The sequence below is a fragment of the Microtus ochrogaster genome, chromosome 18, assembly GCF_000317375.1.
Source record: "Microtus ochrogaster isolate Prairie Vole_2 chromosome 18, MicOch1.0, whole genome shotgun sequence".
NCBI lineage: Eukaryota > Metazoa > Chordata > Mammalia > Rodentia > Cricetidae > Microtus > Microtus ochrogaster.
In genome coordinates this window covers 15,560,131-15,583,443 of record NC_022020.1, presented here as the reverse complement: position 1 = coordinate 15,583,443, position 23,313 = coordinate 15,560,131, and the positions used below count along the sequence as shown (strand labels likewise).

Here is a 23,313-nt window from a genome sequence, read left to right as displayed (position 1 = left end):
CTTTTAAAACTATAGCCAGGTGGTGGTGACACCTAACCCAGAACTTGGGAGTCAGATGCAGTGAATGTCTGTGAGTTCAGTTTGGTCTATAGAGAGAATTCTAAGACAGCTAGAGCTGTTACACAGAAAAACCTGTCTCAAAAAAACAAAAACTAACCAGCCAAACCAAAAAATACGCACAACACACCACACACACACACACACACACACACACACACACACACACCAGCCCCAAAGCATAAAAAACCAAAAACCACACCCCCAAAACAACAAAACAAAACAGTATGTAAATCTTGATTCTGTAATTGAACTTGATTTTCAAGTTTGATTAAAGCATTTGTGTCTACAGAAAGTTGGAGTATGTAAATCCACATCTATGTAAATATGGGTTTATTACACTTTGGGGAATGGAATGTGTCATTTCTTGTTTTCATATTTTTAATATATCAGTTGCTTCTTGGTCATTACTCAAATGTCGTGCGTCAGAAATGCCACTTAGCATTTCTGGAAAGCTACTTGGGAATATAAAAGGAATATAATGAACAAGATTACAGTTATATAGTTAGAAGATATGAGAAAGAAAAGGAAACTGAACTTGGAAAAATATACTTGGTGTAAACGCAGTAAACATGGGCAAACTCAACATCTAGAGTTTGGGGCCTTAAGCAGAGTTTCCTCTGGTGAAAATGTCTATTAGCCTTTCACAGATCTTAGTGAGCCCAGAGTCAGTGGGTAGACCTGTAGCAGAACTCACAGGTCCATGTGGATATGCAGGCCTCTATGGTGGATCTCTGAGAGCAACTGAGCCGCCTGGTACTTCAATTTTTGCTTAATGAAAGTTGGAGGGAACAAAGGAAGGAATGGGTGGGGAGGATAAAAAAAAGAACAGAGTGAGGGAGGGTGGGAGCAAAACTGGGAAAGAAAGAAGGAAGAAGCAAGGGAAGAAACCAGGATCAAAGTCTCTTGCATCTGCTTTTACTGTTTCCTCCTGCATGGGTCCCACAAGCCCACAATGGGCTTAACAGGTACTCACTTCTCTGAACACACCCATGACATCATCAGTGGGTCAAGGCTAGCTTCTGGCCTTGCCACTTTCCTTTGCGACAGCAAGGCTGCTTTGGACTCTTTGTCTGTGGGAACCTAACTTTTTACTTATGCTTGAAAAACAATCTAATGGACAATTTCACACTGTGTTGGTGCCTGCCAGGAATCGAAACTGTTATATGCATTTTAATAAGGATAAGGGCAGAAGCTGATTTCTAATTATAGGATTTAAGGCATCAGAGAGTAAGGTATTTAGAATCTAAGGCTACCTTGGGTCCTGTTTGTCTCTGTGAAATTCAGTCTCCATGCAGGAAAAAAAAAATCCAGTTATCTCTGCCAGCCTTCATTGTGATATAAGAATTGAGAGCTGGTTCAGTGATTTGGTGTGGCTCCATACCCGCCCATTGGGGTGAAAAGAATTCTGGCATTCACGGGCCAGGCTGCTTCTCTGCATAAACTCAGGATGTGAGCATATGCTATGCATTTAATGCCAGCATCTAAGCAAGGAATTTTTCAAGGTTGTTCGCCTTACTTTAAAACACACTGCCAAGGGGAGATGGGCTTGCCAGTAAAGTATTTGTGTGGAAGTCATGTCAAAAAGCCAGATGAGATGTCTCTGTGGACTTAGCTATGGAGAGGTTGGACATGAGGTTCCCTTGTTGGCTATCCAGTCTAACTGAATCATCAAGCTCCAGGTTCAGGAAGAGACTGTTCTAAAGACATCTGATGTTGACCACTGTTCCCTACACACATGGAGAGACACATACACGCACACCTGTATACACATGTGGATATGTTCACACAACATACACACACGTTTTCCTTCTTTTATTCACTATATTCTTTTCTCATACAATATAATTTGAAAACAATTTCTCTTTCCTCTACGTCTTCCAGTTCCCCCACCTACTTTCACATCTTGATCCAGTCCCTTTCTGTTTCTCCTCAGGGAAGAACAGGTATTGAGTAAATCACAGCAAAATCTAACAAAATAAAATAGAAGGTAAAATGAAAACCATCACATGGAAGTTGGACAAGCCAAGCCAACCAAAAACAAGATGCACAAGACAGGGCTCAAGAATCAGAGACACAGTCATTTAAGCATTCAGGAGTTCTATAAAAGCACCAAACTGAAAGCTAAGACACATGTGCAGAGGTCTCGGTGCTGAACCTGGAGACCCTGTGCTGGCTGCTTCAGTCTCTGTGAGTTCACATGAGCTTTGCTCAGCTGTTTTAGAGGACCTTGTTTTCCTGGAGTCCTCCAGCCCCTCTGTCTCCCCTACTCCTTCTGCCTCCTCTTTCATGTGGTTCCCTGAGCTCTGTGGGGGGGGGCGGTTGGGTGGAGACATCTGGTTTAAAGCGGCACATGCATGTTTTTAGTATATAACATAAAATGTACTGTATTCCAGCTTCTGTTCTCTGCTGGGAGATATTAAAGAGAGGATTAATCTTCTCACATGTTTTTTTTTCTTTTTCTTCTAAAAATTTCCTACATAGAAAGTCAACATCTATTCATAAATGTGGGAAACCCTTGACAACATTTTAGAAGAAAAACTGAAAGTGCGTGAACTGTAATATCTTTCTGTTTTAAAAGATCTCAGAAATGTACTCCTTAAAATTCTTGTGCCCCCTTATTTGTTTTTCTAGCTAGGATAAAATAATGTGGAATTGTCAAAAAGTTGTAATTTTTCATGTGTTTTAGCCAACTTTTTGTTACCGTCTTAAACAAATAGCATTACTTCCAGGTAGCGTGGTGAGAGAATCTGAGTGGCAATTAAAATGTTCAGATCCTGGTTACCCTCAGACAAAGCTCTCTAGGCTCAAGAGCTCTTGGAAGCTGCCTGGGGAGCATCTTGGGCATCTACGTCTGGGGCTGTAGACTGGATCACTGTTTGGAGTCCTGGGTAGGGTGAATCAGATTTGCCAAGCCGTGCAGCAAGTGGTTTTCTGTCTGGGGCTTGGACAGGTGCAGCCAGTTCTGACCCTATTGTCAATTTTTCTTTTATTTTTGATTTCTGGGCTGAGTCCCTGCTTCATCATCTAGGACTGATCTCTTTTGTTCCATTTAGACAAATGTCTCTGTCCTGCTTTTGGGATGGCTTTGTCAGACTGTGTTTTATCTCCTGATGGTAGCTCTCATCCTTCCCTCTTTATCATTGCTTTTCAGTCAAGCAATCTCTTAGCTCATTTTTATCTTGCTTTGTTCCTTTACCTTTTATCTGCACTTTAAATGAAGGATGTCAAATGGTATTTCATGGTGGGGCCTGTGGAAACTGTCACTTTTCTAAACAAGGCAGCCTGGCTGCTTCAGAATGGGCTGATAAAGCTTCTGTTACCCAAATGTAGTCCTGAGTTACGGACACAGCTACTGTAACAAGTGTTGCAATCTGTATGGCTTTCCAAAAAGGAGAGTATTATGGGTGGATGAGGAGCTTGAAGTGTGTGGTACCAACATCAGTTGCTCTAATAGCTGTGCCAGGTCTCTCCCCAAGCCCCAGCTGTTCCTTGGCTTGTGGCACTCCACCAGTCTCTGCCTTCATTCTCCTGTGGCATTATCCCTCTTGTTCTGTGTCCAATTTTCCTCTCTTTGTAATGTAAAGATGCTGGTCATATTGGATAAGGGTTGACCTACTGCAGGATGACTTCATCTTTAATTGCATCCTCAATGAACCTCATTCTAGACCACTTTATTCGCTGGTGAAGGCTGCGATCCTTGCCTTGTAAATTTAGTGGAACGCATTCCTAACTTAGTCCTTGTGGAACCTTGGAGCATTTTAAGGAAAGGGTATCTAAACTATTTGTTACTTTCTGTGTTTGAAATGAACACATTTGCAGTGATTTTGCAGCAGTAAATGGGAGTTGGCCTGCTGCAGCTCTGTGAACACTCACATGTTTTAGGTTACAGGTTCTGTTCCTTTTCTGCTTGAAACTGCTTGAAACTTCAGTTAGGGGTCTGCCACAACTGACGTTTTTTGGCTTTTGTCTGTCACAGGAAGAGCGAGGGTGGTAAAGCTACTTTGGGGGAAACTTTGTCTTTGGGGTCTGGCCTCCTTCCTCTGCCCTCGCTGCAGCATCCTCCCACACTGCCTGTTCTGTGAATTTCAGAAACCTCTCTCTCTCTTTTTAAATTTTATTTTTTTTTAAAGAAAACAAACTATATTTTTTCATTATACACACCAGGCCAAGTTCCCACTCATTCCCGTCCTCCCATTTCCTCCACATACCCTCCCATAACACCCCCTTCTACTCCTCAGAGGGTAAGGCACATTGCTTTGGGGAAGGTCCAAGGCCCTCCCTACTATACCTTGGCTGAGCAAGGTATCCATCCAAAGAGAATAGGTTCCCAAAGAGCCAGTACATGCAGTAGGGATAAATCCTGGTGCCACTGCCAGTGACCCCTCAGTCTGTCCCAGCCATGCAACTGACACCCACATTCAGAGGGACTAGTTTGGTCCTATGCTTGTTCCTTCCCAGTCCAGCTAGTGTTGGTGAGCCCCCATTAGCTTAGGTAGACTGTTGCAGTGGGTGAACCCATCATGGTCTTGACCTCTTTGCTCATATTCTCATTCCTTCCATTCTCCAACTGGACTGATGAGAGCAAGGAAAGAGGTGTCTTGATTCAGGGAAACATTATGGGGTTAGCAAGAAACCTGGATCTAGAGAAATTCCCAGGAATTCACAAGGATGACCCGAGCTAAGATCCTAAGTAATAGAGGAGAGGGGGGTCTGAACTTGCCTTGCCCTGTAGTCAGAATGATGAATATCTTAAATATCACCATGGAACCTTCATCTAGCAACTGATGGAAACAGAGGCACAGACCTGTATTGGAGAACTGGAATGAGCTCCGAAAGTGCAGTTGAAGAGTGGGAGGAACGAGAAACCCATCTTTTCTACTTTCTGGACCCTCATTTCCACTTCCTGGACTCTGTTTAAAATTAGAAATTAGTGTGTTTATTTATTTAGTTTTGTCTATTTATTTTTGTCTGCTTGTCTGGAAAACTATCTCAGGTCACTGTATAACACCATCTTTGGCATCCTAAAGTCAATGTTCAGAGTTTAGAAGAGTCCCATTGAGCATTTTCACAGACTAGGCAGGGATGGGAATACACTGAAGCCACTAGTGTTAACACTTCTAATTAACTGATGTAATAATAGCTACCACAGATGGCTAGGGGCAATTCTGCACTGCTTAACAGTTAGTCTATTTTAAACATCCAAAGAACAAGTTATTGTCTTGTACTTTGGAAACCAATGGAGACATCTAAGCAAGGGGGAGCTGTAGATTCCACCTTACTCCCATAAGAAGTGGTGGAGAAGTGAGAGTAGACAAAAACACCAGAGGGTGGCAAATACAGAGTGACATTCAGAGACGAACACTTGAGAAAGAGGAGCAAATTCTGAAGCAGAAGGAAGGCATGAGGAAAGAAAAGATGCAAGAAAACATAGATGCCAACCATGTAGAGTGGGGCTTTACAGAAGGCTGGACAGCTAACATTTAGGGTCAAGGCTACAGGTGACATTTGGAGTATTTGATGGAATATTTGAAATGGAGGCTAAGTGCATGAAATACTCATGGAAAATAAGAATGTGGGGGAAACCCACACCTTCCACACATTTGAATGACTAGGGAAGAGTAAAGAATAATTGAACATGGGTAATATATCTCAAGGTCTGAGGTGGCTCTCAGAGGGGAGATATTCCGCTCAGGGATGAGTGAAAGGTATCTGGTTAGAAACAGATGTGGGAAAGAAGGAGACTTAGAGGTGGGAATATTATTGCATGAAAAATGCAAGGGCTCAAGAATAAAATTAATTTTGTTATATTTGCATTCTGTCACCTACAAGCATAGTGTTTTGGGAAGTTAAGGTGCCTCTATTTGTGAAACAATCTGGTAATTTTATTATCTGATTAACAGTTACAGCAAAATTGAGAGCCCAAGAGTGTGAAGGGTCTTTACAAACCAAATGCTTCCAGTTAGTTCAGTTGTCTGGCTACCCAAAATTTATTCAACAAATAGTTTTAGTTCTTTAATTAAGAAAATTTCATTAGAAATTAAATGATCCATGTGAGATAGTTATTGACAACCATGCTGAGTATACCAATTAGAAGTTTTAGTCTCTTTTATTAGTAGCCAGACCTAGAGCAGGCTTGTGCCTCTGAAAAAATCCTTTGGCATCCAAGCTCAGGGATATAGAGATTTTAAGGACAAAATTTACAAAGATTATACATACTTTACACCAAAGTTAGTTGACGATCACAGTAACCTTGAAATGTTCATTCCCGGAAGTGCATAGTAATTATTTTAGATACAACATGCCAATTATTATTATTATTATTAATTTTTTTTATTTTAGAGACAGGGTTTCTCTGTAGCTTTTTGGTTCCTGTCCTGGAACTAGCTCTTCTAGACCAGGTTGGCCTCGAACTCACAGAGATCCGCCTGCCTCTGCCTCCTGAGTGCTAGGATTAAAGGCTTGTGCCACCACCGCCCGGCATGCCAATTATTTTTTATTTATACTTTTTTAGTTACTTTAGTTTACTTTAATTATTTGGGTTAGTATGTGTGGACCATGGTCAAGACCATGCAAATCTCAACTGTCTTCCAGGGTAGAAGTGACTGTTGTGGAAGAGGGGGTAGAGAGTTGAGAACTTTCTAAGCAAGCACAAAATGGAATCAGAAGAGAAGAGTGTTACCTTAGTCATTTCAGCAATAGCTATAAGATAAATTCCTATGTGAGGTTTTTATAGCTTGCCCAACTATCAATCTTGGCCTTAATATTACTGTTTTATATTTTTCGTACTCCTTTTTTATTAGATTTTATCTATTTTATATTCTCAAGCTGTATCATTAATCTGCTTTTCAACTTCATGCATTAGAGCTATTTAGTCTTTTTGTACTTGTAAGTTTCTCTTTTCTTTTCTTTGTTATTTTTTCCATAAGTTTGAGTTTTGTGCAGTCCAATGTTCTGCCTTCTCAAGGTGTCATATAATACACTTCTCAACTCTTTAGCTTTGTAAATTGGTAGTAAATTTAAAAGCATGGTTAGAATGGAGCTTGGTTGTTTTGGCAAGACTACTATTTTTTAGGAAACATGAATATCTTTTCATGAATTTTCAGTTTTATCTTACCTTTGTATAGAACTCCTATTTTATTTTGTCACTAAAATGTTATTTTAAATATATTTCTTAATACAAGGATTATTGCAGATGTCAGTACCACCCAAGGCAATCAAAAGGCATGTTGTATTGATTACAATGTGGAGTGCAAATTGACTTTCTATTTAAAAAATAATTTTGATTTCCCTCTTTAATTTCTTGCAAGGGTGGCTGTTGTGGCTCAAAATAGAGTGGTGTAACTTGTTAGTTGGCTTGCACAAAGGCTTGACTTGTGAAGTTGGTATATAGAGACCCACGTCTCTGTGATATTCATGGGGTCATTTAATAATCCTTTCCTGGAAGACATGATATACATACATATCTACTTACCCCAGAAATTAATCTCATGATGATGGACCAAATTTGCTGAACCAATAAATGTTATTGAGACAACTAAGAATTATGGATAAGGGTTCATTTACAGGATCAAGATTGACTCAAAGGAAGCTACATCATCCCCAAAGAACAACCAAACACCCCCAAACCGGTGACAACTCATAGAAGCACTAAACCTGGAGCTTTCTACTGCTCTAGGTTGCTTGCTGCCTTGACAACCCCAGGCAGGTTTATCCAGAATTTTGCAAGTTTGAGCTTTCCCAGACATGCAACACTTGCTTTACCTCCTGTGGCTCCCCTTCCCTCCTGCAGGGAGTGTTACAATTCTGGAAGAAACTGTTATACATCCCTGGATGATGTGAAGAGCTTCCCAAACTGCAGACTGGGTGATAGGCCTGTGGGATACTGATTATGATAGTCAGTAACTAGGGATTTGAAACAAGAAAGAAGTATAAGTAGACCCAGCAGTGATTGGTTCTACAGAGGTGGAGCAGTACTTCAAGAAGTAGATAAAGCACAGAAGTAATTTTTTTAATTAATAATCTATAATCATGACAGAAAAGTCACTTGTAAAGTTGAATATACCAATAAAAATTAGACAACAGTATTTTATTTTCATTTTAGAATCTAGTACATGGCTGGATTATAAGTATGGAATCAATGAGTTTCTATTTTATTTTTCATTTTGGGAATCAATTAAAATTTATTATGGGATTCAATTAAAATCAGACCTTTTCTCCCTATGGCAGTTTTGTCTCTGGTTTAAATGGATTCACCTTTAAATTTGCCATCTATCAGGATGGTGTGCCTTCTTCTTTATGTCAGATTTTCTTGATTGTTATTTTTAGTCTCGCGTTGGACAGTCTTCCACTTGGATGAGCATAGCAGTCACAAGCACAAGTCTTTGTGTAGAACTTGGTTTTCATTTCAGACCAAAAAGTCAACTCTCTTAGAATGATATTTGACTGGGGTGGGGTGGGGGCACAGGGGAAGCTTCTTGATGCTTCTAACCAGCTATCCTGATATTTTGCTGTTGTTTGAGTCTACAAGGAGTCCTGGGTCCTTATGTGGAGCCTGAACTGGAATCTGTCTGCTCTTAAAGCTCCCTCTATCCCTTAGGTCTGGCTGTTTATGGGTAGAGATTTTCTCCAGTGCTTCATGGATTTGTCCTTCATATAAATTCAGGTAATTTACCTAAGCAGAATGTATCATTTCTTGCATTAATTGACAAGTATATGGAGCTGCTCCTGAGAACAGGGTAGGGTGGGAACAGCCTAAAGAAAGCTTCTGCAAAGAGAAGCATCCAGAAGGACTGAAGACAAGGAGCTGTGAACGTGATTCCTGAAGACAAGCACCAAAAACCTGTAGCCAGGGATTTTACCCTCCTTCTCCTGAAGGCTCAGAACTGCTTGGAGCCCTTTTACTAATCACTGCTAATGTCTGAATTGGCATTTCCCTTCTGTTTCCCATTGTTTTTCTAGGAACTTCCCCTAAGCTTTGATTTTATTATTATTTTCTTCTTATTCTTTTTCTCTTTTTCATTTTGTCCCCTTCTTTTGTGTTGGATTGTAGCTTAGAGATGAAACAGTTTCTGTATACCTCTTATGTGGTCAAAGCGTTACTTTTGCTGAACATTTGCAAGGCCACACACTGAAATACTAGATAATTGTGGCTTTTCTATGTGCAAGGGTTTTCACACCAGGAGCCACTTGTTGCTTCTAGTTTTTGGTGTCAGTAGATATAAGGTCCTAATCTAATATGAACAGCAAATCATACGATACTTTAGACCTGTACTGTCTTTCAAATGCACTATTTTCTTATTGTCCATCGCCTTCCCTCACTCCTTTCCTTTTACTATTGATTATTGCTTTATAAGCCCAAACACTTGTTCCTTGTCACTTCTGAGCATAGCTGACACAGATAAATAGATGCTCTTCTATTTTTTCCATTCCACCTGCCCATAAATTCTGTGACCTATTGCTGTTTAGACTTCTCTTCTTAGCTAACAAATAAGCGTTCTTGGTTTGTGGCAGTAAAGACTTTGGATGAATCTAGCTGGAGTTTCCTTCACTTGTTACAGCTCTGAGATATTCTTATCTTAGAAACAAAAATTTTGAGTTGTAGCATCTTCATTAAGTCCACAAACTTTCTGGTCTCAATAATGATGGAGTACCCCTGAAGAACATTTGTTCATGTGAGTTAATATCTGTCATGTTCATGGTGCTAGATCTTAACACTGAATACAGTTTTAAACACAAGAATCTTTGGGTGCTCACTGCACAAGATAGCAGAGTCTCTGACAGCACATGCTTTGCACTCATGAGAAAACAGGAGTGGAGAATTATATTTTCCTATTTCTCTGAAGAAAAATTGAACCTAATAGAACTCCAAAAGGCGTACAATGGGCCCCAGAAAATATTAAAGCAGACAATTATTGAAGTATTTGATGGCGCTTTCTTGTGCTGTAAACTCCAGAAATGGTGAGATGAAGGGTAGGAATTCGAGAGAGTATTTTTGGCACCAGAAATTTATACTAATGTAAGTCTCCATACACGGACTAGATATTCCTGTATAACCAAATGTAGTTAATGAAAAATGATGTAGTATCTTTTCTTGGCCATTAAAACTTTAGTCTAGGGGCTGGAGAGATGGCTCAGCGGTTAAGAGCACTGACTGCTCTTCCAGAGGACCCAGGTTCAGTTCCCAGCACCCACATGGTAGCTCACAACTGTCTGAATATCCAGTTCCAGGGGATCTGACACCTTAACACCAGTGCACATATGATGAAGTAAATAAAACTTAAAAAAACAAAACCTTAGTCTATTGTCTCATATTATAATCTGGAAATTGGTGTCACTGGTTTAGTTTTGTGAATTCAGACCCCGATATGATCACTGCTATGAGAGTACCAAGGTTTTCAGTTATATTTTTCATTATCTGATCAACCAAGTAACATTAGAAAGACGTATGTCAAGCACTGTATACCGTTTCTGTCTATAAAACCTTGTTGAAAAATCCATTCTCTTATAAAAATGCAAAGCATGGATACTGTTTAATCTTGAAGCAACTACATTAGGTAATTACCAATCCAATCAGCTCAGTGTGAGTTCCTGGGTAGCTCTCCCCTCTCTGTGTGAACATTTAACCACCTGCTTAAAGCTCTGCTTCTTTTTTTCAGATAGTTTTGACATAACTGCACCCTCAAATGACTGCCTGTCTGAAGAACCTGGACAAAATGTCACACTCAGTTGCCAGCTTCCAAATAACTGGCCAGTGAAACAAGTAATGTGGGAAAAAGTCCAGCCCCATCAGGTAGATGTCTTAGCTTCCTGTAACCTATCTCAAAGGACAACTTACACATCAAAGTACCTGAGAAAAACATGGAGCAACTGCAGCCAGGGGACACAGAGTGTCCTCATCATCCCCAATGCCACGTCTGCTGACTCTGGGCTTTACAGATGCCGTTCCGAGGCCAGCACAGGAGAACAGAAAACCTATGTCATAAGGCTGATCATAACTGATGGTGAGTGACAAGAGATATTCCAAGTGTCAAAAGTAGGCAAAAAACTGGCAACAAACAAAACAAAAAGCGCACTGTGAATTGGTCTCCTCTCGTTTAATTTGTAGTACACGTGTTCCTTTAATGGGAGTCTGTTGTATGTCGATATTTTTAATGTTTAAATATAAAGATTCTAGAAAAGTAGGTTTCTGTATGTCTCTTTGGAAAGAACTTCAATATGATTTATTTTTATTCATAGTCCAAAAATATTTTGCCTAAGACTCATATGCATATGTATGTTTTTTTTGTTTTTTTTTCAGTGTTTGAGAAAAACTTTAATCACTATATACTTGGTAGTAAATACATAAAAAATGCAAAAACTTAAACTTGGGGATCATCAAGATGGTAGAGGCACTTGCTACCAATCCTGATGCCTTGAATTCCATTCCCAGAAGCCAGAGTAGGAGAGAACTGATTCCCCAAATGGTCTAATCTCTCTACTGCACCGTGGTATATAGGTTATCCCTCACAAACAGATAGATACATGTAAAAATAATAACTTCTTAAAACATCAAAGTTAGTGTTTTGTAATATTTTTATTGGTTTAATTAAGTATGTTGAACATTACTAAATTGTAGGATTTGGTATTTATCTGGTTAACTCTTCTATCATAGGCTTACGAATAGAAATGTTTCATTTTGCTTTTTTTTTTAAAATAGAATTTGTGTGTGTGTGTGTGTGTGTGTGTGTGTATACAAATGCAAAGGTGAATAATTGAACTCTGGACTTTCTCCATTGCTCTCTACCATTTAATTTCCTTTCTTCCATTTTTCCTTCCTTCCTTCTTTCCTTCCTTCCTTCCTTCCTTCCTTCCTTCCTTCCTTCCTTCCTTTTTTTTTGAGACGGGTTCTTTCGCTGTCACTGAACTCAAAACTCAGTTTTGTCAGCACTGAATGTGTGGCCTGCCCCAGAATCTATGAGTCTCTATTTCAACTCATGCTGGGGTAACAGTCACACTCTATCATACCCAGTGATTTTGTGGGTTCTGGGAATCCTCTTGCTTCTATGGCAGGCACTTTATTTGCTGAGTCATTTCCCAAGCCAAACATTCCATTATTTTGTTTTCACACTTGCTACATTTATGAACACACATGTGTGCAAACACTCACAAACACACAGACTCACCCGCACACATGCAGAGGATATTATCAGCCTGTATCTTCATTGTCTCACTTCTCACTATGGATTTGAGAGAGATGCCTGGATATCATGATCCTCAGAAGTAACAGAATGCTGTAGCAATGGTTTCTAAGTTTTGAGAGGACTGTGCTCTCAGATTCTTGACAGTGTGTCACAGACAACTGACCTTGAGGTTTACAAAGATGACCTTCAGGCCCTGTGGACAGTTCTCTGAGGCTGCATTTCTTTTTGTGTCCAGAATTTGTCTCCTCTGTCATAATGAAGTTTAAAATGTTGTAAACATCAGGGTAATCAAAAGTTGCATCTCTTCTTATGAGAGCAAGAAAAAAGTTTTCTCGGTCTATAGAAGTGAAAATACAAAGGCCAAAGCTAAGGCAATTGTAGAGGTCTGTACTACTGGAGTAGGGAGTCAGGCTTTTCTGTTTCTGCTTCTGGGCAACTCTCTCACTGCCCAAGAGCAAAGTATTATTTTACAGGTAAAAAAATTATTATCCCTCTCTTCTTTTTATCCTTCACGTCCACCTTCCTTTCTTTTCTGCCTCTATGCAATTCTTTCTTTCTTCCCTCCTTTCTTCTATCTCCTGCTTCCTTCTTTTTCCTCTTTCTGCCCCCTTCCCCTCCTCTCTCCATCCATCCTTTCCTTCTCAACTGCTTTTTGTTTTCCTTTTCTCATCTTGCTTCCATTCTTCCACCTGTCTCTTCCTTTCCTGCTTCCTCAGATGTACCCTGGCTTCTTACCTATTAACCTTCCCTACCTATCAGAACTGCCCTTTCATTCCGTCTCCTCCCCTTCTGTTGTTCCCTTCCCTTCTCCCCTTCTTTCCTCCCCTCAATTCCTTCCTCCCTCACTCCCCTCTTTCCCCTTCTCCCCCCCTTATTACCTTCTTCTTTAATTTCAGTGAGTTTGCTTGCCTTGGCAGTGCCTAAATATTTATAGGCAATTCTTTCAACCTGTGGCTGCCCTTACAGTTTCTGTTCACAGTGGAAACTGGTCTTTCTTTCTGCCTTGGACTAAATTAGGGAAGATTCAGTATAACAGCAGCCTCTGTGCCTGCTGCCACTGCAGCTCTGTGTAGAGAGGAGGGCAGCTACTGGAGAACAGCAGATTTTCATGAGCTGAGGAACAGAGAAACATTGGACTGAAAACAATATCAAAGAATGGCTGGTTGAAGGAATATTTGGTGTGTGGGGGTAGGGGAGAAATATTAACATAATGCTTTGTCTTACCTGTTGAGTATTACTGTAGGCACAGACAGGAAATGCTTCTTCCCAAAAAAATCTCTCGCATCACGGAAGTTATTTTGGATTGGGACCAAACAAAGAGTAAGAGTGGATGTTAATTTTTTGTTTAAAACAATGAAAAGGGCAATTACATATCCTATACAGAAATTTCACAGAGCCACTTTCAAAAATGTATGAAATAAAGTCTTATGTAGTAAATCCCGAGAATATGTTTATAAACTTCTTAGGTCATAGAACAAGCAAAGGGAACAGGTTTTAGGAGATGTTGTTTAACTTTTACAAATTAGTGAAAATGTCTTTTCTTTCTATGTTGAATATATTTCACAAAACTATTTCTCTGGAGATAAAGTATAAACAATGTAAAAAATCTGCTATCAGATGGAGGTGACAGTGTAATAGCAGGTATTGTTAGTGTCCACAAGGCTTGAACAGATGCAAAATAGTTTTTGACATTTAATTGACATATTAAAAGAATAACAACTGGATTTTATATCTATTAGCAAAAATTATAATTGATGGAAGATGAAAACCATTGATTGTATGCTATGACTTAATCTTTTTTTCCAATTATTGTAAGTAAAGATAAATCTAAAACAGCTACCAGACAGCAAGCAAGGAGGATGATTTGTGTTTCCTGTGGTGTGATTTTATTATCTCAAGTCTTGAGGCTATTTGGTCAAAAATCAATGTAAAGATTAAAGCAGAGAGACAGGTATAAGGTGTGAGGTGGATTTAAATCATCTCAACTGTCAGGGTAAAGGCGATTTTGACACATGTTTTATAAGCTGCCACATATTCTTCCCTTAGCTTCTGTCCATTTCTTTTACAGGACACCTTATTGCATGATATCCAAATGAGCCTTTTAAGGGGTCTCAAGTTTATATGTGTGTGTGTGTCTTGATTTATTTTAAATAAAAAAGGAAGGTGGTAGAAACATGAATTATTTGCCATTGAATTTATTTACAAAACATTGAAGCTTTTTTTTTATTCATGTATACTCTTGGCTTTGGAAGCAGTAAGAAACAGTTTCAAATTGAAATTACTGATTTTGAACCTCAACTACAGAGGCCGGTGACAAGATGAAATGTGTGTTTTTGCCAAGGACTACATATCTTTTTATTCTTTAATAGCCTTTATATTTTATTTAGTAGCAAGAAAATGTTTCACGTCCCAAGGGGGAAAATGTGAAGTTCTTTTAATGTTAACCAAATGAGGCATAGACTATTATTATTTAAACTGCACTTGCTAACATATAAAGAATGAGAATAAAATAAATGGCAACAGGTCACACAGAAAGCTCAGAGATAAGACTGGAAGGAACTGTTTGATGGGATTGCTGTAGTCCTTGTCCAGTTGTCTTTAATGAGGCCCCTTGATTGAGCCAAGTTCTATAGGAGGTAATGTTGATAATTAGAGCTGAGCAATGAGGGTAAAATGGGTCATGGAGAACAAAGCAAATTTTCTACCTGATAGTGGGGTAATATAATATATGTATAATATTATAATCGGATGGCTAAATTGGTCCAGTCTGAACCATGAGAAAGCCACATCTGGCTTCCAAACAAGTTTGGTAGGATAGTATTCCAGGAAAAGTGGGATGTTCATATGTTTCTGTGTATAGGTCTTTCAACTCTGCTTACACTTACCCCTACCTTTATTTCTTCCTTTTCTCTTATTATTTTTTAATTCCTTTAATTTCATGTTATATAGGGAAACATGCCTGATCTTTTTCTATTTGATTTTATACATTGCAACTTAAAAATACATTTATTAATTCTATAGATGAGGTATATTTGTGTGTATGGTTAAGCACAGTCCTTAGGGTTTTATATGTGTGCTAATGTCATATGCAGACATTTGCTTTTTTCTTTCCTATCTGTATCTCTCACATCTATTGATCTGCTATGGTGAGGGATTCTAAGATTATCTTACTTGCAATCGTGAGAGTGGGTATATTTGTTTTGTTCTCAATCTTAAAGGAAAAGTTTTCAACTCTTCACTGTTGAGTCTGATGTTAGCTATGTCTTTTCATATATTGCCTTTATCATTGAGAGGTTCATATATGGCCTTTATTACTGAGAGGTGTGGTGATATTTTGTTTGTGCTTTAACAAATAAAGCTGGCCTGAAAATCAGAGTGTGTAACTAGCCATACTATTTAACCATAGAAGCCAGGCAGTGGTGGCTCACATCTTTAATCCCAGCACTTGAGAGTCACACACCTTTAATCCCAGTACTAGGAAGATGGAGACAGGAAGGGATATGGCTGGGAGGAGAGAGGGATATAAGGCAGGAAGAAATAGGAGCTCAAGGCATTCAATCTGAGGATTTGTGGAGACAGGATCTTGCCCACTTTGTTCTGAGGATTAAGTAGAGGTCTCTCTAGTGGCTGTCTCCTTTGCTTCTCAGATCTTTCAGTATTTACTCCAATATTTAAGTGGTAGTTTTTATTATTAAGACCAATTAGAACTTGCACTACACAGTGGTTTTCGTAAAGCATGATAAGATGCTAGCTTACATCAAATGCCTCTTCTACTTCTATGGATATGTTCATGTGTTTTTTTTTTATATATTTTAAGCTAGTGTGGTATATTGACTGTTTTTCATGCATTAAAAAATTCTTGAATACCATTTTTATTGGATTATTTGTTCTTTTGGTGACCAATTTCTTGAGTTCTTTGGATGTTTTGGAGATCAGACCTCTGTCTGATATGCGGTTAGTGAAGATCTTTTCCCATTCTGTAGGCCGTCATTTTGTCTTGTTGACTGTGTCCTTTGCTTTACAGAAGCTTTTCAATTTCAGGAGGTCCCATTTGTTAATTGTTTCTCTCAGTGTCTGTGTTACTGGGGTTGTATTTAAAAAGTGGTTTGCTGTGACCATGCATTCAAGTATACTTCCCACTTTCTCTTCTATAAGGTTCAGTGTAGCTGGCTTTATGTTGAGGTCTTTGATCCATTTGGACTTGAGTTTTGTGCATGGTGATAGATATGGATCTATTTTCATTCTTCTGCCATTTGATTGTGGTATACAATCATTTTATGTTCTACTTATATTACATAATTAAATTTGCTAGTATTTTATTGAAATTTTTCATCGTTATCCATCTTCAGTAGAGACACTTGCCTATTATTGTCTTCCTTTGCGGCTTGCTTGTTTGCAATGCTTTTCTCATGAGTTTGGAAGTATTCCTTATATAGTCAGAGAGTTTAAGAAGGGTATTAGTCCTACTTTGAATTTTTCATTTAATTTTTTTTGTGAAACCATCTTCTGGAATTCACTAATTCTAGAAGTGAATGGTGAGTCAAATGTTCCAAATGGACACAATGTGGTCTACACAAGAAGAGAGGGATGTAGTACAGAAAGAATATCAGCTTCCTCCTGGGGCCCCTTTGGCATAGACCCCTGATTCTGTTCTACTTGATTCTTTCACTGGCCACCATCTTTGACCGTTTACCTCCATTCCCATAGAGTCTACTCAACTCTCCCTGCCTTTATGCTCTCTGTCTACATTGGTCCAACACCCTTTTGTGTCTTTGAACCTTGTACATTTACTGTCTCAAACTTTCATAACTTAAAACTACTACAATTAAGTGCTATAGTAAATGCATTTGTTTTTGTGGTCTAGATTCTTAACACATAATCTTGTCATTTTTTGCTGGAAGAAGGGCCGCTTGTTGGTTCCTGGCTGCCCAGCTAGCTTAGGCCTGAATTAATCACATAGAAACTGTATTAATTAAATTACTACTTGGCCTATTAGTTCTAGTTTCTTATTGGCTAATTATTACATCTTAATCTAACCCATTTCTATTAATCTGTATATATCGCCACGTGCTGTGGCTTACCCGGTAAAGTTCTGGCGTCTATCTCCTGCAGGGCTATATGGCTTCTCTCTGAGTCTGCCCTTCTGTCTCCCAGCATTCTGTCCAGTCCTCCCTTCCGATCTCTGCTCCTCCCTGCCCTGTTCAACTATAGCCTCAAAGCAGTTCTTTATTCATTAATGATAATCACAGTATACAGAGGGAAAGCCCACATCAATCTTTGGTGGTAATTTTCAATAAAATGGAAAGAAATCAAACTCCATTGAAAGTTTGTGAGTATATTAAATATATATTTACTTATCTACTCCTTTCTTTCTAAAATAATGCTTGATGCAAATAAATTATATTTTTATCAATAATTATTATTCATATTTACCAAAAGTAAAATTAAAAATATTTTAAATTAATTAACTTTAGGAAATATGTATATAATAAACATATTTTGGGGTAGAAAAATATGAAAAATTATTTTTTGAATGATGGTGTACATATATCACATTTACAATAATTGCTTTATAGTTAAAACATTATTACATTCATTTAGATATTATTACATTTATGTTGAAAGTGAGCAAAGTATCCTTTTAGGATATGCTCAGGAACATTTATTGAGCATGGCCTTTACTATATTAGTATTTCCATCTTAGAGAGGGTATAGTCCATCTAAGTTTTACACTTGCTTCATAGCTTCTTTCAAGACTCTCTTTATATGCCATAGTCCACATTTGAGGTTTAGAAATTGTTAATCAACAAAATGGACCTTTTGAAAAACAAGTGCAATGTTTGCAGAAGAAATTTTCATGAACTTTTGCTTTTGTGTACAACTGTCAGAAAGATTGTTTCCTTTTAAAACTTCTATTACTTTGCCTTTTAAAACACAAATAGAGCCTAATGCCTTATCTGTAGAATTAGAGAATGAAGGGTGTTAAATTATATCACAGGAGTATTTACCAGGAAATCAGAATGCCACAGTATCCACTCCCTCCATAGAAATGGTATTTGTGTGTTTCATCAACAAGACTCAATGGTTGGCAGATAGCAAGAATAGATCGCTAACAGTCAAAAGATCTCTCATTCATGCTTGGCAAAGTTTCTTAACCTGACTCCCTGTGCTCTTGAAAGTATGGAATTAGGATAGTACGGAAGGAGATTTTGTGTATATGTGTGTACTCATACTCATGTTCATGCATGTACATACATGTGAATGTGTGCCTGTATAATTCAGGTTCTCATGCTTGCAAGACAAACACTTTGCCACGCATTCCAGCTCCAAAGAAAGGTAAATTAATTTTACTTACTTATTTTCTTTTTTAGTTTCTTGATTTATTTATCAACTTTTAGGTGTTGATTTGTGTTCTAAGGGCTCTAGGTCATTTTTATTCATGTAGATTTTTATTCTTTCTCGTTCCCATGGGTTTGGACTCTGTATTATAAGATGGTCTTCACAGACAAGTCTGTTTCCATGACACACTTTGATGAGCTTCAGCAGTGGAATATTTTACATACATGGAAAATAAAATGTTCATGACATTTCTTTTAAATTCTAGAACCACTCCACTAAAATTCCCAAGTGCTGCTGATTTTACTCATAAGTTAAAATAGTTTCCCCTGAAACAGATCAGATATAATTTCCACCTCAATGTAATATCAATTTAAAGATTCTGGATTATAGCTGGTTACCCAGATGTAACACACAGTTACCAACACCACAAGTGTATTGAGTACTCAGTCTCTGACTATTGTGTCATGGTTTCTTCACCCCACAGTTGCCCCTTCCCACATCAAAGACCCTTTTCCTTTTAGTGTGAAAATGCATGTGAAAAGCACAAGTAGTCATATGGTTTCTTTTGAAAGTCCCATGTAGAGATGTATACATTTTTCCCAAAGCAAAAAGTAACAGACCGTTTGCTTGAAGTCATTTTAAGCTTTCCACGTTTTAAAATTAGATTGAATAATAATGTCACGTTAATATCACACATGAAAGAAATCTGGAAAGCAGAAAGAAAGCGATTGAATTTAGGAATTGCTATTTGCTGAATCTTTGCCCCCAGAGTGAGTTTCAACTTTTTAAAACATTTTTATTATATTTATCTATTTGTTTACTCTATGTGTGTGTAGGTGTGAGTGAGTGTGTGTATGTGTGAGTGTTGTATGGAGGTCAGCAACCAAGTGGAAGAAAACAACACTCTTTTTAGCATGTAATTGGATTGAAGCACAGGTCATCAAACTTGGTGACAAGCATCTTTGCTCACTGAGCCGTGTTATCACCTTCAGGGATTTTTTTTTTTCTGATTTTTATTGAACTCTACATTTTTCTCTGCTCCCCTCCCTGCCTTTTCCCTCTCCCCTTCAACCTTCCCCCAAGGTCCCCATGCTCCCATTTTACTCAGGAGATCTTGTCTTTTTCTACTTCCCATGTAGATTAGATCTATGTAAGTCTCTCTTAGTGTGGTTTGTAGGCTGGTTTTCTTTGCTTTATGTTTAAAAAGTTTTTATTAAAAAATTTAAACCTTTCTTGTTCCTTGGAATTCAGACAGGAAAAATTCAAATTCAGATCTGTGTACTTAGTTATCCCCCTTAAAATGCATGCATGAACTCATGGGCTGGAAATCAAACCCTCCTAATACCTTTGACTCTAGAGCAACCATTTTTACTGTTTTGGGTTCTGCATACACATTTCATCCTTAAATCCCTCAGGAATTATTAACAGTATGTGGTTATTCCTCAGAGCCATGCTAAAAACTGTATATAGATTAATAATTAATATCTTTTCCAAACATATAAACATAATTGCCATCTTTAGAAATCAACTCTTTGTATAAGATTGGCAGTATTTGATTCTTAATGGAAATTACAGTTTTGAGTATTTCAATTTAATTATCTAAATGAATATTATATGTGAATTTCAAGCATACTAATTTGATTCTTGACAAATATTCAATGGCAGTATAATGGCTTTTTGGAGGACTATTTAAAAGATCAGGACATGAAGAGCAAGAATGAATCTGCCATTCTCAGAGATATATCCTGAAAGCCCAGTTTACACCTTAAAGTTATTATTTACACTGAAGTGATTCAAAAGTATTGACCAATTGAGAAACATATTTTTTATTTTTCAACATCTGTAAAATGTAAAATAAATATTTGCAGTATACATTTGTAGTAGGAAGCTGCTTGTTCATTTCCAGCTGTCCAAACTCGAAATAACCACACAGAAACTGTATTAATTAAACTGCTGCTTGGCCTAATAGCTCTAGCTTCTTATTGGCTAGCTCTTACATCTTAATTTAACCCATTTCTATTCATCTGTTTATCTCCACGTGGCTGTGGTTTACCAGCAAGGTTCCCTCTGGCATCTGTCTCTGTCAGGGCTACATGGCCTCTCCTGATTCTACTTTCTTTCTCCCAGCATTCAGTTTAGTCCCCCCCCCCACCGAGCTCTGTTCTGCCCTGCTATAGGCCCAAAGCAGTTTCTTTATTAATCAGTGGTAATCACTGCATACAGAGGGGAATCCCACATCATACATTGACCTCACTATGATTTATTTTCAGAACGCATTTAGCACACTTCATTTTTGTTGGAACTCAAAAATAGTCATGGTGCAATAATGTTTCAAAATGGCACTGACATTTTGCTTTATTAACTCATAGTAACTGATTTTTTTCCATGAACAAGTATAAATGTGCAATATCAGTGCTTCTAGTTGGACTCATAGAGATTAAGAATGGTTTTAGTCATAGTGACAGTGAGAAAAATGATGGAAAAGCTAAATGATAACACTGTGCATGAATGCAAGAAAGAACTGGTACCAAGAGAAAAAGACATTAGCAAAGGAATATTTCCAGTGGCTACACATTAGAGATGCTCAAGGGTCATGATATACAGTAGCTCCCCCTTCTTGGATTGCATAAAAGACAGGTTTACAGATGCAGAAAAAATGCAGGCTCACAAAATATAATTGTTTTTATATTAATGTCTTCACTTTTTATGTCTTAATTTGAAAAATTAACACTAAGTCTTCACTCTTATTTGTATGTATATTAAGGATAAATATATGTCTGAACATTTGTGAAGGGAAACAAAACAATTATTATTGGTCTACTACATGCAAAGCAGTTAATAAATATGTCATTGTATAGGTAGTTTTACATATGTACTTAACATTGGCATACATGCCAAATCTCAGTTTTTTAAAACAATTCATTTTGCTTTTATGTTGAGTAGTTTTGTCTTTCTGACTCCAAAAATGCAAGGCATAACTTTTGAAATATAATCATGCAACCAACAATCACTGGCTTTTTAAGAGATTAGAAATTTGATGGGTAGTTAAAATTCTAACTGGCATGTCCAACTGTCATTTACAGCCAGGATATCTATGAGTGAAGCCCAATACAAATCATAAACCACTTAAAACATTATAGGGTTTGTTTGAAATTTCCTTTGTAACTCAGCTGCATAATTCTTGAGTGTGAACTTTATAGATGATAACATCATGTCACATCAAGCTGTCATATTTGTGTCTAGAGTATAAAACTACAGGGTTTGTACAATAATATTGCTTTTTTATGTGTTTGTTCTACACTTTAAAAGCATCAAGAAATGTTTGTTCTTAAGTTGCTTAAAATTAGAGAGAATTCATGTGTTAGACATTTAACCCAAAATGTGTATGTCATGTTAAATCCCCACAAACAACATACACATTGCATTTATGTTTAGGTCTTATTTAATGGCATTGCTTTAATGTCGATCTTGAATGTACCAAAAGTTTGTTCCCTTGATGGTGCCACTAGAGGTGGTGGAATGTGTAAGAGATGGGACACAGTGAGAGAAAGGTCTTTTGGTCACAGTGGTGTACCCTTGAATTGGATGATGAGAGTCTGGCTACCTTGTTCTACATAGGAGGTGGATGGTTTTCTTCTCCCATGAGCTCTTTTCCCATAGGACTCCTCCCTACAGACCTCAAAGTAATGTGACAACTTGATCATTGACTGGAAACTAAAATAAAACCTGTTTTACTTTCTAAGTTTTTTCTTCTTGGTATTTGTCATAGTAGTACAAAGCTGACTAAAACACCACATTGTTTGAATCTTGGGTACCATGGTTTTGTGTTGATCTATCTTTGATGTAACAGGTCATGCTTCTCTGTGTGCTGTGTGCTAGCCTAAGGATGTAACAGGTTGTAGTGATAGGGGCCTCTGGGCGCCGGGAATGCAGCCCACCGCCCCTATCGCTACCCGCAGCTCCTTCTACAACAGGTCATGCTTCTCTGTACGTTGCGTGCTGGCCTAAGGATTTATGCAAAGTCACTCCTTTGCTCCTCACAGCAGTTTTATTTTATCCACACTTTACAGATGAAAAAAGTGAAGCATGATGAGTTCAATCAATTTATTCAAAGCATCTTAGTTAATAAATATATGTGCTGGGCTGCTGAGGCCAGCACCCAGACTTCTGAGTGCCTGTTCTTAGCCTCAGCTCCTCATTCTGCCCAAAGTAAAAGTTCTGTCGCTTACTCCAGAAGCAGGTGTCATGGAGCTCTGATTTCCTCCCTTTAGATATTTATCTACACTGGACTGATATGTGAAATAAGTGAAGGTTGTTCACAAGTGGGGCCTGATCTCTGACTGTTTCATTCCAGCACTGTGAGCTGCGAGCTCATCTGGTTACTACCTTCATGCTCAGGTCCTGTGTGAGTGAGTCCTTCTTCACCTACTATTTGCCTCATTTTTAAGGGGCTTTTGCGTTGATTAGTGAAATCATCTGAGGCTGCTTCCACACACAGTCGTAGGGGAACTAGCACAGTCACAGCTGGTGTGAGAATCTAGAGGTGGGATGCTGGCCACTGATAAAGTCAAGTCTACACTAAAAAGAGACGAGCAGATTGTGTGGTTTAATTGTATCCAATCCCCAGTGAAGCAGTGTTAATGTTGGAGCTTTAATTGGGCTCTACCGTTATCAACAGATAAATGCCATTATCATGGTAGTGCTTTACTTGCTATGAGCAGGCTCCTTTTTTTTT

The 23,313-nt window shown here is 38.2% G+C and overlaps 1 protein-coding gene across 1 annotated transcript in view; it reads left to right on the top strand.

The window, feature by feature from the left end:
* Cd226 (CD226 molecule) overlaps positions 1–23,313 on the top strand; it is a 73,120-nt gene that overhangs the window by 31,686 nt on the left and 18,121 nt on the right. Inside the window, exon 3 of the mRNA XM_005355844.3 lies at positions 10,716–11,060. Within this exon, the coding sequence (XP_005355901.1) occupies positions 10,716–11,060 (345 nt within the window). The remainder of the gene's footprint in view (positions 1–10,715; positions 11,061–23,313) is intronic.